The following is a 15,620-nucleotide window of genomic DNA, read 5'->3' as shown; positions in this document are numbered from 1 at the left end:
GTGGTGTGGGGTGTGTGTGTGTGTGTGTGTGTGTGTGTGTGTGTGTGTGTGTGTGTGTGTGTGTGTGTGTGTGTGTGTGTGTGTGTCCCCCCCACCTTCCCAGGGCAATGGCATGCGTTATTCGGCCTCATTGTTGTTTTTCACACATGTAAAGACGACATGCATTTATCGTCCGATTTAGCAGAGATGACGCAGAAGGAGAAGGCAATACAGTATACAGTGGGTGCTCCAGATCATCAGCGCATGAGCCGTCTTTAGGACACAAATTAGATGGCAAAAACACATACAAAAATGTTATTTCATCATTCGGACATTATACTGCTACACTGAGGCTGTTCTTAGCTTTTGCAGACAGCATGAGGTGGATGCACGCTTCAATCAGCACCCAATTTGCTTTCTCAGAGTTGTCTGTTTTGTTCATAGACGGACATAGTAGTGGTCTCAGCCCATCCTTTCGGTGCTAACGCTAACAGGAGAAAACGAGCCTTCATCCTTTGCCCCTGCTGCTTTGCTGCCCACAGAAGTCCCCTTGAAGCGCAAGTAGAAATAGCAACTGTCAATCACTGATTACCAGGAGGCTTTACACATTCACTTAAGGGCTCCACTTACAAGTTTGATCAATATCAGACAAAATGTAGGAAGAAAGTAACACATGAGTCGGTATTAATGGGAAATTCTAAGCCCCAGTGAGGACACAGCCTTGAAAACAAGGATTCTGAGGAATGTGAGAAGGCATGTGTGTCAGCACACCCGACTATTTACTTCAAAACACCAAGCCACACAATAGTGTTTGTTCAATAGGTACTGTAAAACGGTGAGGGTCCGAGTCCTGTGCTCAGTGCAAGTCAAGTGCAAAGCCCGGTCTGACTGTGCGCATGGGTGGAAAATTCTTTCTTTTGGTATTTCTCTGACGTGCACGGTTAGAAACAGCCGTTTGCGCCGATGTGGGCGTGAACACAACTGACTTGCGTCCCGGCCTATGTAAGCAGCTTCTGTAATTCAGCGCAGGAGAGGCGCACGGTCTACATGCGGGACAGTATGTAATGAATTGCAAGAAGATCTCTTCTTGCCGATGATGTAAAGATGTTCAGAGCGATCACAGAACAACAGTGATGTGAAGTGGGCACTTGGAGTCCATTGCACATCACCGCAGAGCTCAGAATCTGTGCACCTGCTCCTGGATCAAATTCATCAAAATCCTGTTACACTACCTGTGCCACAACTTAGACCTGCTTCCACCTGGTCTAAAGTTCAGTCTACTTTCATGCCACCTCATTGGCAGGTGCGCCTCGCTGACCAAAGGCATTTTTTACAAGCCCTTTTAGGCATGATTTGCACTGCAGGTCCAAGTGCCCGATTCAGATTGAACGCATGTATCCAGTTATTTACTTTCACGTTTGTTTCCACGGCACTGTAGCCTTAGTTTTTACATTCGGGGAACTGAAGCTCCACAAGCATCAACGGCAAGCAGGGACAGCGCGGAAGGAAACACGAGTACATAACACCAAATTGACGACAATACATAAATCCAGTGGGAGGGGTTGTCCCCACCTGACCAAAGACATTTTTTACAAGCCCCTTTAGGCATGATTTGCACTGGAGGTCCAAGTGCCCGATTCTGATTGAACGCATGTATCCAGTTATTTACTTTCACGTTTGTTTTCAGGGCACCTTAGCCTTCGTTTTTACATTCGGGGAACTGAAGCATCAACGCCAAGCAGGGACAGCGCAGAAGGAAACACTAGCACATAACACCAAATTGACGACAATATATCGACCGTCCATCACACAGTCTGCACACACCTACTGGAGTAATTGAGAAAAATAATTTAGGCAATGCTATTTGTGCCCCCCGCAGACCGAGCACTTGTTGTTCCTCATTAAACAAGAGGGAAACGGCGTGTCCAATGTCAGCTGTGCCCGAGGTGACAACCACACAGGGGAACAAACATGGACAGTTTGACAGCTGAGGAAATCTACTGAAGTGCGACAAAATCAAAATTTTAATGACCAGTCAGTCTCTCCACACTTGACTTTCCATTCAAAAGAGAGAGAGAGACACACACCTGTCAGACTCAATATTAGACTGACAGGCTGCATATCCTCCACTGTGACCTCTGCATGAGCCATTCCAGCAGGGGCTTCAGAGCGACAGACCTGAAAGGTTTTGGCAATAGATTTCTGACACAAACCAGAGATGGCACATCTTTCCTTCTTCAAAATTAAAAATGAGAAAAAGGCAATACAGTACGTCAATTTTGATGGTTTTTCTTACTGTATATGTAATTGGAAGACACGTGTAAGGTCTGGTTTGATTTGCAGGGTCAAAACTGTGAAAAAAAAACAAAGTATCTCGGGCCGCTGATCAGCAAACCGCCAGGCTTCCCGTTCTGTTGGACAGTTTGTAACTGGGAAAGTCAATTCCTTGTGTGTGTTTTTTTTACATACTTGGCCAATAAATTTGATTCTGAGTCTGATTGAGAACTGTGTGCTTCTAGTGAATGACGCTTCTTTTACAACCAAGATCTGGGTGAGACACAAACAGGTCACTGATGCTAAATTTCTGAAACAAAATCATTTAGCTTCATCTCATGTTTGAGTTTTTTTCAATCCTAATTAGAAAGACTGTGTTTGATGGCATCTTTCAACAACAACAAAAATACATTAGGTTTATCAGATTGGAATACAAACATACATTGACTTCCTGTCCTCTAAAACATTTTCATTGACAACAAGTGAGACAAATGAAAAGAGACATTGTGGTGAACCAGCAAGATGATGTTGGATAATCACTCGGGCTATATATATGTGTTGTGCCTCAGCCAGAATTTGATCACCACGAAAGAAAGCATTTGAGGTCTCAAAATGGACACAGACTGCAAAATAATTACCGGTAGGCACACACACACCAACATCTTGGTCACGTTCAACATCGTTGAGGCTCTGTGGAAGGTTCTCTCGGCTCATTAACGAAATTAAAATCGGACAACTGGCAGTCTGCTTCTTGACTCAGAACCTTGCATCAGGATTAGTAAGAGACTCAAAGATGTATTAATTACAATTAATTCCTTGCAACTTAAAAGGGTGATGTAGGTTTTTAACCTATGGAATAAAAAACGTCAAAGGAAAAATAATTACGTTTTGGTGACGTGAGACAAATATTTGAACCATTTATTACCGATACAGTGAGCCAACAAAATAAAACTATCAAAATATGAGCATGTATTCAACAAGGAAGGAAAGCAGCGGGCAGAGCAAAGAAACAACGTTAGGTCGGATAAGATGACTCGATGCCCATTAAAACTATTTGAAGTGTAAAAATCCGACACATTCCCAGCAGGGTTCAAGTCATAAACACAGGACGAGGGGAGCCCCGGTTGTCTGTCTTTCTGGGGGGGCTCGGAGGCCCTTGGTCGTGGGCTTTTCAGCGGCTCGGCCGCGCTTTGCGGGCGCCGGGCTCCCATTGGCTCCCGCATAACTCGAATCCTGAGCCACAGTCACGGCAGCTCTATTCAGAGATGGGTCGGACTCGTCCTCTGATGAAAAGTGAATTTCCTCAACACCTCAAGAGGCCATTGCCAAGCCGCCAGTTCATGTTGCGAAGAGAGATCGAGGACGTGTCGAAAGAAAAGCAATGAGGAAGTGGTGGTTAGCCTCAGGAGCGAAGGGCTTGTCGCTGCATCGATACTAATCCTGCTGCCTGCTGTTGTTTTAGAACATGACAGAACTCGAACCTCCTCCGGGCTATGACTTAACTACATTGAAAGGATGCTAACTTTACCTGAAAGGAATAGCTGTGATTACATGCGCCACATATTAATGGACCAGCATGGACAAACACGTTTTCTTTGGTCTTCAAGGACATTCGCATTGCCGTCCAGACCGAATGTATTCCGCGATCACTTCCCCACTTGAGTAATGCAAATGAATTGACATTCACGTTGCTGTTGACACAAAGCGGCCAAATATGGTTTGATATTTCCATACGGCACCACAATGTGTCCGGACGTGCCTTTGAGACTGTCGACGAACACAGGACTGAGCTTTGCGGTGGGCTGGTAGCCTCAACAGACTTACTGAAGAGTTAAATCCATTGGGCATTCTATCCCCGTAACGTGTCATTAGAAGCTCACCTAACCATTATTTCTCTCTCAGAGCCAATACTTTCCAATCAATTACGTCTTCTCAATGCCTCTTCCGCATTTAGAAAAACAGCATTGGCGCTTGCTCGTTTGCCTGTCTTCCCTCATTCGGTTCCGGTCACTATTTCTTTTCTTTTTTTTTTCTTCTTGGTGGCTTGTCTGCAGCGGCATGGCGGACGACTGGTTAGCTCGTCCTCCTCACATTGCAGAGGTCGTGAGTTCGAATCCGGACCTGGCTTTCCTGTGTGGAGTCTGCACGTTCTCCCGTGCCTGCATGGATTTTCTCCGGGTGCTCCGATCTCCTCCCATATTCCAAAAATGGGCATGCTGGGTTGATTGAAGGCTCAAAATTGTCCCGCGGTGGGATGGTGAGCGCAAACAGTGGTTTGTCTCTGCGTGCCCTGCGATTACCTGGCAACCGGTTCAGGGTGTACCCAAGCCTGCTGCTCGAAGACAGCTGGGAGATGCTCCGGCATGCCCACAACCCTCCTGAGGAGAAGCGGCTCGGATTAGGGATTGCTGGCCTGTCTGCACCGAAAAGCCACAGCTCACCTTGGGGGTCCGGGCAGGTGACAGAGGGAGGCGCTGCAATCTTTGTCCGGTCGCACACTGTGATGCAATTGCCAGGTAACTGCTTTAATGGTAGGTGTGAGAGTAATGTCCGCATCTGTCATTTTCAAAAATGTTTCCGTTCACGGGTGTCCACATTTCGGTGTCAGCTGCAATGTCAAACCAGGAAAAGCAAACCAATCCACTTCGCAGTGAGCATGCTTGCTGGGAGATTATAAAAAACAATTTATGTATGTCAAAAGGGTATGAAAAGTGAGGGAGTGAAACGGGATCCAAACTGTAGCAGTGTGGAGAGACTTTGGATTGTCTCCTAGAATGGGGGCGGGGGGGAAATAAGGAGAAGTAAGTGTGAAATCCTAGGCCGTACCCTGCATGCCTCGTTTCTCTGCCTCCCTCGGGCAGAACAGTTCATCTTGGACTCGAGGTCGTTTGTCTTTCAGAGAGGAAATGCAAAGCAGGCTACTTGGAAACTCTGGGAAACACCACAGGACTTTCCTGGGGGTGGGTGAGGGGGGGGGGTATGAAATATGCTCCCTGAAAGTCACATGGTAAAGTGGTAATAAAGTATTCATTACCTTTCCATTGAATGGCTAAGTAGAAAAACAAGCAATTGGGAAGTCAATGCTGGATTTAGGAGTACCACCCTTTCACTCAGAGACTTCCAAAACAATGAGCTTATGCGTCTCGCTCAAACAAGCTGGCATAGAGGCAATCAAAAGGAGGGAGGGACTCGACAAAATGAGCACCACTTTTGTCGAACCGCCTCGAAAATACTCATAATCCGCTGACGGTAGCGGTAGCATCAGCCACTTTCTCTTCGGCACAATGCCAGAATGGGTCATTAAATTTAAACAGTGACATTTTCCCCTCCACGTAGAGACCTCATTTTTCACCTCGCGTCTAACCTGTCGTCCTCTCTGAACAGCTTCACAGTGCGCTCTTTGAGCGTGGACTGGCCAATCTATAGGATTCACGGAGGAGGTCCGGTGGGAGGCTGCGCGTCACATTCATTGACGAATGCCAGTTTGATGGCCCCCCCGGGTCTCTCAGAGCATGAATGAACTTCTCTGAATAAGATCCAAACCTACACAAACGCCCCAGCAGCTTGAGGTCCTTCTTTGGGCAACGGTGAGTGGGTGAGGCCAAAAAAACAACAACAACAACAACAAGGGGAGTTTGCATGCCAGACATCCCGTTTCACTTTGTCGCCAATCGCAAGGGGAGACGTTCAAAAAGCATGGGTCACTGACAAAAACAGCCTTCCAGGGGGTCACGGCTCTCAATGGGTGTTACCTAAAGTCCATCCTCGCATATTATAATTAACACCTTCTCCAAAAACGAGAAACTCAGCATTTCAAAACCACACGACCACAAAGACTTCAAAGTGCATGCATTGGTGGGCTTCTTTCTGCATGTGGTCTAACAGAGCTGTAAAATTAGCACCGGCATAAAAAGTGGTGCATGTCTTCAGCACCGGGTAAAATCAGGACTGCTGGGAAGTTGCCAGTTATTAGAGACAATCCCCTTGAGTAAGGTTGTGAAAGAATAAGAACCTGTACAGACACGCAGCACAGGAACACCATCAAGTGTACTTTGAGAAAAAGATTCACTTCACATCATAGCTGTGATCAAAAACAATGACTTGTTGTACTACTGATGTGTAGTGCATCGAAAGTAGCCACTGGAATGTGTTGAGTGAACAATGGCACTAATGATTTAAACATTTACTAGTTTCAGTGACAAAGCGCTAGCAAACGGACACTCCCAGAGATGAACTGACAGCGAGCCACTGACAACAACCCAGAGTGGATGCACTTCGAAACGTACTTCCAATTCACACTTTCCTCACCGATTTCTTCTCTCTCTCATCCATTTTGTCATCGAGAGAGCAGATGAGAATGGCTCGCAACAGGCCAGTTAGTGGTGACGGAGTAGCTACGGACCTCAGCTTCGCATGTAGCTCACCTCTCTTGGCCCATGTGCGTCTTTGCCTGAGTGACATCGGCGGGCAGCAACTTTGTCCACTCGGGCTCAACGCTTAAGCGGCAGCCATGTTAAACAACCCATAAAGTGCCAGGGCTGCTTGTGGCAGGCGAACAAAAGTTTCAGTTTCAGAAAACAGGTGAGCCGTGACTGGCCGTTACCCGAACGCTGAGCAGGTGTCAGGTCATTTTCGGCGAACAGAAAGTGGCAAAACAGCCGTCCCTTAAGGTGGACAAAAACGGGCGGATTTTACTGCTTAGCTCATATATTCCACATGAATCAGAATGTTGTTTTTAGACTGCTGAAGGTGCAGAGAACATATTCTTGTCAAAGGTTTCGGGATGACTTCCCCTTTAAGAGTGCAGTCATGTTTGAAGATGTTTGTAAGCATTTGAAATTGTATTATTGGATCACAGTTTGTGGTATGTTTTTGCCTTTCATGATTAATATAGGCAATTATAATAATGTTGCGGGGCGTGTCAGTCGTTGGCAAAAACTGCTATTTGCGGTCGGGCTCGGCCCTTCAGCTCTTCAAACACCGCGCATCCCCTGTGGATACATTGGGAACATTTTGACGGCAGAACAAGGGGCAGAACATACCAGAATGCAGCCTCGACATGCATATTTGCTTACACCTTAAGAATTTGCCAGGGAATGAAAAGAGGAGCCTGCTTTCGGCCACTTTCTTTAATGTATGCAGATGAGTGGTATTTGGAATAACAACTCAGCACTGCCACCGTGCAAAAGCGTCGGTGAGCTTGTGGATCGTGGCAAAAGTGACCCATATTCTATTGTCCCAGTGGATTTGGCCTTGATTTTATTGCACTGGGGGGATCGAGTACCATCATGCTTACTGTCCAGTACTCTCGTGTGGCATTTTCTTCATCCGTAGTATGTAACAAATCAGAAAAGCACATTTCCTGAAGGTTGATACCACACAGAACGGAATCTCACAAAGCGTTTACAGTGCAAAGCAGCCCTCAGCTGTACATTAAATCTACTTTCCAAAATGAATATTTACAAGGTGTCGTTGATCCGCTTCCGTTCTACTTTACTTACAAGGTGTACTGGACCCCGCATGGTTGTTTGCCTACTCTTTGTTAGCAGACTCAGAAAAGCCCACGAAAGACCTCTATGGGCCGCTCGCTGTACACCGTCCGACATGGCTAAGACTGACTGAAGGCTCGCACCGACCACATATATTGGTTTATTACATTACTTAACCATATTTACAAGTTCATATGGACCTGTGGAAAAATTGTGAAGCGTGCGGGAAAAATGTACACGGGCGGTGCATACCCAACCATGCAGCCAAACTCAAGTGAATGGGCCCCACCTTTCAATATGTCCTCATTATTCCTCTTTGGTCTCGCCCACGTTCACTTTCTGTTGCAACCTGCGTCTGCCTTGAGTGACACTCTTTTCATGGATTAACATTTTGTACGGGAGGCCTCGGAACCCAAAACAGACTCGCGTCGCGGGGCGTCCATATATCACATTGCCCAATGTGAGTGGGTGAGGGGTCAACCGCAATGTTGTTGCAACGGTCCACTCCGAGGCGGTTTTGGGAAGTGTGCGGTGGCCCTAACGTCAGCGAAAGCATTGTGGGGTCTATTCCACTTCCGGGCGAACGCTCTCATGTGGAAGAGTGGGCAGAGATTTTGCACAGATGTCTCGAAGCGTCACTCTGTGAGACAGAGGTCGATGGATGGGTTCAAGGACTGAACAAGAGCCATCATCATGGACTCAGCTTCGACTTTGGATACACAGTAGCTAATGCATGAGCTCAAATCTGCTGTGAGATCATGCAAGCCAAAAGTAGCAATGGATCTATACTTTGGAAAACATGGTCAGCCAGAAAAGGGGCTGTTTTTAGGGTCTTTAGAGTGCAGCACCCGAGGGGAAAAAAAAACGGGCATATTGAGCTGACATCTTATCGGATTTGAGTCACAAAGGTACGAGACTGAACAAGAGCCATCATCATGGACTCAGCTTCGGCTTTGGATACACAGTAGCTAATGCATGCGCTCAAATCTGCTGAGAGATCATGCAAGCCAAAAGTAGCAATGGATCTCTACTTTGGAAAACATGGTCAGCCAGAAAAGGGGCTGTTTTTAGGGTCTTTAGAGTGTAGCACCCGAGGGGAAAAAAACGGGCATACTGAGCTGACGTCTTATCGGATTTGAGTCACAAAGGTACGGCGCATGATTTGAGTCTTAGTGGGGTCCGGTACTCTCAGAAAATCCTTCCACGTTTACGCTGTACTGCTCCAGACTGATGTATGGTGGAACGTCTTGACCAAACAATTCAGCTACGTACACAGTTTTAGGAGGAAAACCATTTTGACTTCGGCACTGTTTTACATTCGTAATTTGAGTATTAGCATGTACACGCGGAAGGATCAGCTGTGCTTCTTCACGCGATGCAGAACCATCACCGGCCCTGGGCCTCACTCATTGCAAGCTATCCTCTAGGATCAGCTGTGCTTCTTCACGCGATGCAGAACCACCGGCCGGCCCTGGGCCTCACTCATTGCAAGCTAGCTAGTTGATCTTCTTTTTTTGCTTATAATTAGCCCAAAGAATGGCTCTTAAGAAAAGCAAAACTGCTAGCGGGAGTGTTTTTAGGCCATCCACACGTGTGGACTGAACAACATTATTATTTTTGTGGAAGAATGATTATTCATGTTGCATTTACCAAATTGGGACAGAGGAGGTTTCGTCCCCGACGCTCGCGATGCGCTTCTTGAAGTTAGAAAAATGTAGCACCATCTAAACAATGTTCATTTGTAATCATTTCATTGCTTTAGATGTATTTGAGTATTCCCAGAAACTTTTTTTTGTTTTTTTGGAAGTTCCACGTTGACTCTCTTCATAAAATACAGTACGTCTCGTTCTGGACTTGCTGGCGACAGCAGTCTTGTCTCAACTAATCTTAAAATGTCAACTGATTACCTGGGGCTAGATTTGTTTCACTCCTGCACCTCCTTCATTGAAAACAGGTTTCTCATCTGACATTGATTACACCTTTCCTGCCTAAACTGGCAGGCTTCTTGCTAACCTTTCTCCTCAGTTTACTGGCGCTAAAGTTTCTCCCTCAGACCATCTCGTCTTGCTGTAGATGAAACATTTTTAAACGTCTATTCTCAAAACCGTGCCGTCTGCATGCACCGGTTGCCCTGTCATCAAAACAGAGTGCACAACCGGAGGACATCTTCAAGACATTTGCTCCCATTTACCGCATTTTTAGCGACCGCGTGAGTTGACAGTGAGGATGTTGTTATAACGCAACCATTGAAGGCTTAATAAAAATACAAAAATGTCCAAGAGTCGCTTTCTGAAGTTGCAGCATCTTCCCAAACGGCACATCATAATGCATCGTCGGAAGCGCAGCCAGCTTGCCAAGGTGAGGACTACGCGGGCCTCTCAAAAAGCAATTAAAGGAGATCGAGTCACGATATTGAATGTAGGGGGGTGCATTCCTCTGAGAGAAGCAGCTTCGGTAGACGGTGAAATTCACATCGACTGGAAAGCCAAACACAAACAGGTAGGCGAGACACTCCAGCCCCTCTCCCTCTCCCTCTCTCTCTCTCTCTCTCTCTCTCTCTCTCGTTTTTTTTTTTTAACCAAAATCAAAGAGAAGCGATGCCTGCCTCAGACTGCCAATTATCTCACTTGCGTCCATACGTCAGGGATGTGCCAATTCTAAAGCATCCAATGAAATTTTGGTTTCTACGGATCAGCGGGAGAAAAGAAGGCACACAAATACACCACAACCCCCACCCCCCCCTCCCAAAAAAATACAAATACAAGCTGTGTGCAAAAAGCTAACGAAAATGATATTTGAAATGTAAAACGAAAAAAGCTGCCCTCTGGATGTGCTCAGCGAGGTGTGAAATCCTTCTTGATTAAAGAAGGAAAACGACTTTGACAATGAACCGTGCCGCCGGTCCACTTAATTAAGTCAACTTGTTGGAGGGAGCGCTGGGAAATGGAAAGCAAAGCAAACAGGGGCGCTGCTGCTCGCTTCCTTGGCTTTTCTCTTGATGCTAATCAAAGGCTTGATCTCCGCGCTGGACGGGCCTCGGGGATGTCGCTCTGCTTGGCTGAGCCTGGCAATTTGCTCCTGATAATATGGGCTCCAACTTGGACCCCTGCAGAATCCACCTCACCTAATCTGTACAGCCTCTAACGCACAAAGCCAGACCGTCAAATCGCCAGGGACTGATCACATCATGGCCAACAAGTTATTACACGTCATCATTGTACATGGAAGAGTGACAAATGTGATTCAATACAGTCTGCATTTGATTAGCTGAAATGAGTGTAACGTGAGCCTGAAATTTATTTTTGCTTCCATCCAGAGAGATACACTGAAAATCGACGGTGATTAACGAGTGAAAGGTATGAATGAACAAGGCCAGCAAACAAAAGACATTCTGTATTAGGCAACTTTTGCCCAATTTGAAAACATGGCCGTGCCATGCTCTTTTTAAACTAGAGGAGGTGCATATTATTACCCCAAAAATAAATCAAACCGTTTTAGGGCCGCCCTCATCCACTCTCGCCGCACATCCTGCCAGGCCAGTGGCAAATTTGGCCTTTTATTAAATTGACAACTAGCGAGCCGGGTCGAGCCGATGGAGAGTTTGCGCATTCCGGCTGGTGTTTAGCCATCTCCTTTTTCACACAGTTTGGCGGAAGGGTGCGCACGGCCCATCGTGTGGAAAACAAGCCAGCGTCCAAGACAATGAAAGCCTATTTGTGGTGCATGGACACAACGCCAAAGAAAAACACCCTATGTGGCTATGGATGAAGGTGGGAAACAATCCCTATTCTATCAGATTCCCACAACGCTTATCGTGTGTCGAGGGTGTCGGGGTCCCAACCTGTCCCCTCTCAATCGCAGGGCCACTGCAAATGGGGTATTGAGCCCATGTCAGCAGGAATCAGCTTTGTCAAGCACTACAACAAGAATGGTCCTCGGGACAATTTAGAGTGTTCAATCAACCTGCCACGCACATTTTTGGAATGTGGGATGAACTTGGAATACCCAGAAAAACCCCGTGCAGGCACGGGGAGAACGTTAAACACTGTCTTGATATACAGTCTGGCGATACTCCCTAAGCACATTGCCTTAAAATGGAAACTGCTCTCAAATAAAACATGAAAGTGCCTCGCGTGACATGATTTAAGAGGGGGTCTTCATCTAACTCTTGAGCATTATCAGTTTTCGAGAAGAGAGTTGCAGGCAAGCCGATGTAAGGTGGTTCAAGGGAGATAATGGACAGGAGGCGCCGAGGGTGGGAAGGAGACGGTGGAGATGGCGGGTCAGGGAGTTTGCCAAGCCGATTTAGTCATCCCTGTTTGTCACTGTTAATCTCTGTGCAACTAACAGGCTGATAGAATCAGCCTGATAACCGCGGGAGATGGAGAGCATCAGAATAAGACCGAGTGAGTGAGAAAGAGATGTGATGTGAAGTGTGTGTGTGTCCCCCCCCCCCCCACCTCCCCAGGAAAAAAAAAAAATCAATCATTGCAATTGAACATGATCGAGTCTTACCTTTGAAGGAGACGAAGACGCGAGGTGCAGCCAGTGGCTCATTGCTCATTGGGCTCCCCAGAGCAAAGCTGCACAGCGCCAGGACGCTGCTGGCTGTCCACAGACTGTGCAGCTGCATGGCCGATCGACTTCCAGTCACACGCGATCAGTGATGTAATCCCCAAAAATGAAAAATAAAAAAGCTGCAGGAACAAAATTGAGCCCATCAGATAAAAACAAAAAAATGCACATTATAAATCTGGCAGATTTTGTGTGTCTCTTTTTGTTTATTAATTGATGTGAAATGTCAAGTCAGTGGCTCCCGGTGGGGCTTACCCCTGCAGGTTCTGGAAATGCAGACCTGAACTTTAGCTGGATGTCTCTCACAGTCAATGAATGCTGCTGGAACCGAGCCAAGCTTTTGGAGCTTTGTTACACATTTCCATTACGAACCCAAAAAAAAAATGTGTGCACGTCTGTGTGTTTTCCATCTCCAGAAAACAAAAGCACATCCCGGGCTGATAACTGATCATTCAAATCATTCAAATGATGGGTTGATGTATTCTAACATCCTCATGGTTACAGGGACCTTACAAGAGATAATTGGCACAGGCGAAAAATACAATACAGTATTGCTGACATTTGCATATTAACAATTCAGTGGGTGTGACTCACACATTTTAATTGGAGCCAAAAAATGTCATCAAGTCATACCAATTCTCGCTTCTTTGCATTGGCTTCCAGCTACTTTCCTTGTTTGTTTTGAAGCCTTTGAATGGACTGGCCCCACAATATATCACTGACCTCATTCGAGTTCACACTCCAGCGTGCGCACTGAGGTCCGGGAGCCAGTACCCGTACGCGGACACGAGGACGAAAACCATTAAAACCCGGAGGCAGAGGGATTTTTCAGTGCTGGAACGTTTCTGCCCTTCGACATTTGAACAGCCTCTACGGAGTGGAGGGTTTCAAGTCTGGTCCAAAGACTAACATTTATTCTCTGGCTTTTAACACTGAGTGAGTTGTGTGGTCCTGTTGTTGTTGTTGTTGTTGAGGGTTTTTTTTCCCTCATTTTCTTAATTGTTGTGGCTGCAAATCCAGATACTTTGGAACTGTCTTGTTTTTAAAATGTGCTCTATAAATAAAGTGGACTGGATTGGAAAAATAATTCAGGATGGACACATGAAGAAAAACTAAAACATATTTAGCTGTGATGTCAGATGAATTTAAGAGATTGAAAAAAAAAAAATCTCCCAAACATCATGACTGAACTTCGTACAATTGTGATGGCGACTGCACAATCATCTTTCTGCCACACACACATTTGACAGTTGGACTTGGTGTCCGCTTTTCAAAAGTCGGAAAAGACAAAAAGGCACCCAAATTGCTTTGCCGGAGTGGATTTATGAGCAAAACCAGCTGTTTAAACTCCTGCTTTTTACTGACAATTTGTTAAGGAGCCAGCTGTTTATTCTGAGACCGAAGCCAAGTCCTTCACACCAGCAGATGAAATCAAACAAGGCACAGAGAGCAAATGAAAAAGAGGAGAGAAGACGCTCCATTCAAGCGAATCTATTAACTGTGTACTCAGGTCAACTGCTGTGCGTCAATGTAGTATTTGATAGATTTGAATGCATTCACCAGAAGTACAATTTGGGGGGGCACCATTCAGCAGCGGAGGTGATCAATAATTCTGAATGCATGCACATTGAATTCAAACAAATCAATCTCTTGGATTCCTTAACAGGTTGATGAGACATATTCCTTTGCAATCACGTGAAAAATGTGGAAGAACGAGCGCGTGTGTGACAGACTGGCAGTCTTGGCTACAGCGCATTGAGCAGTCTGGGGAAAGGATTGGATCTCAAGTTAAAGTGAAAAGCTTCTTCAGTCCGGCATTTCATGTATACATTGACTTGGTGGTCGAGCAGTAGGGAGCTACTATTTCGCTCACATTTAAAATATATACAAAAGGCAGACAAATACCAGTGAAATAATAGTATTTAAATGGCAGTCAAAATCGCATTCCGGCAGGGAAAACGACACAATAGCGACAATCACCTACCTGGCTATTACAGCGTCGAGATTAACGGCCCAACTTCAGAGCTCGTGTGGCCGCTCATTGAAACAAAAATCCAAAATATCGATCTCTTCCGTGTCCAAATCAAAAATAATTTAATCCCGGCGCGGATTGTGAACGGCCCTTGTTCAGAGGCAACAGTCAAGTGTACCTGTGCGTCCTCGCCGCTATCTGACCACGTGAATTTTCAATGCTCCGAAATTCAAAAGGTGGGCAAACGTTTACTTCAGCCTTGGCGGCGCACGAAAGGCGAGCGCCACGATCCACATCTCTTGGTGGGCTGGAAAGCAGCGTGGAACAAAGTCCCCGAGGTGGAAGAGGTCCAGACACGCAGCGTGGGGCTCCCGGCGAAAAGTTGCCCACTCCTGACTGACTGGAGAGAGGCAGGGCGGGAGCAGGTGGATGCGGAGGCCGGCTCGCCGTGAACACACCCACGGGGCGGGCAACACCGAGGCGAAGCGAGCCGCCCCTCCGCCGGCCGGCCCAAATCTCACTTCGACCGCGCTCGACTTCCTTCCCTGTCGGTTTCCGACCGAATCACGCTCCTTTTTTTACACTTGAGAGCATTTGGCAAACGTCTCGGGAATGAGGCTAAAGCTTCTCATATTTGTGTTTGTGGAAGACGGGAGGAATGTCTGATTTTAAGATCAGTCTTGGTTGGCAATGTCCATGTTATACAGTGGTGCACCCTCGGCAAAATCTCATCAAAAATTGGTGGTTAAGGCAATGCTGATCAGTTTGCCTTTTTTTTTAAATTGCCACTGTCAGTTGATTTTACAATCGTCTCTTATTGTGGCTGAATTCTGCATTGATCAAAAACATGAGTGCACCTTTGCATCGAGAGATCAACGCAACTCCTCAGCATTATTATAAGTCGGTTTTACTGAATTAGAGCACAGACAATGTAACGAATGTCGCTTCCATTTATTCCAAATTTAAAGTCTTATCTGGGTAATTTATTACTTGGAAAGGGGGAAGAAATTTAATTCGGACGATAGGCTGAAATTGATGATAACGTGTTTAATTTGTTCTTTTATTCACACGATGATTGGACACTTTGGTAACACAGCTGCAGCACCAAAGTGCGTAGTGAATAAGATTGTCCCGTTTTTTTTAAATCCTATCCACTCTATGTCCTTTCTCATTCAAACTACCTGACCCTTATTCAAATCCAATCTGGTTCTTTAATATGCAGCTGATTTGCCAGCGAGCCCATCTGAGGTGGAAAAAAAGTTTGTCAGGTGTTGAGCTGTCACCTCACAAGGGTCAAAGGAATCCGTCCTGTTCATCTTTTCTCCCTTGTG

General features: G+C 46.0%; 1 protein-coding gene across 7 annotated transcripts in view; it reads right to left on the bottom strand.

Annotated features, from left to right (window-relative positions):
- The window catches only part of LOC109521614 (semaphorin-3F-like), a 43,442-nt gene extending 28,762 nt beyond the window's left edge, over nucleotides 1-14,680 (bottom strand). For 5 of the 7 annotated variants that reach the window (XM_019879561.1, XM_019879563.1, XM_019879562.1 and 2 more), the window contains exons 1-2: nucleotides 14,302-14,680; nucleotides 12,258-12,439 (exon numbers count right to left, since the gene is read on the bottom strand). In XM_019879561.1, the coding sequence (XP_019735120.1) occupies nucleotides 12,258-12,375 (118 nt within the window). In that variant the 5' untranslated portion in view covers nucleotides 12,376-12,439; nucleotides 14,302-14,680. The remainder of the gene's footprint in view (nucleotides 1-12,257; nucleotides 12,440-14,301) is intronic. The other 2 variants (XM_019879559.1, XM_019879564.1) reach the window with 1 other exon arrangement.
- Nucleotides 14,681-15,620: the final 940 nt, after the last annotated feature.

Source organism: Hippocampus comes, unplaced genomic scaffold (genome assembly GCF_001891065.2).
Source record: "Hippocampus comes isolate QL1 unplaced genomic scaffold, H_comes_QL1_v1.1 scaffold44, whole genome shotgun sequence".
Lineage (NCBI taxonomy): Eukaryota > Metazoa > Chordata > Actinopteri > Syngnathiformes > Syngnathidae > Hippocampus > Hippocampus comes.
The sequence above is the reverse complement of the archived record's forward strand: the minus strand, read 5'-3'. Positions and strand labels throughout refer to the sequence as shown.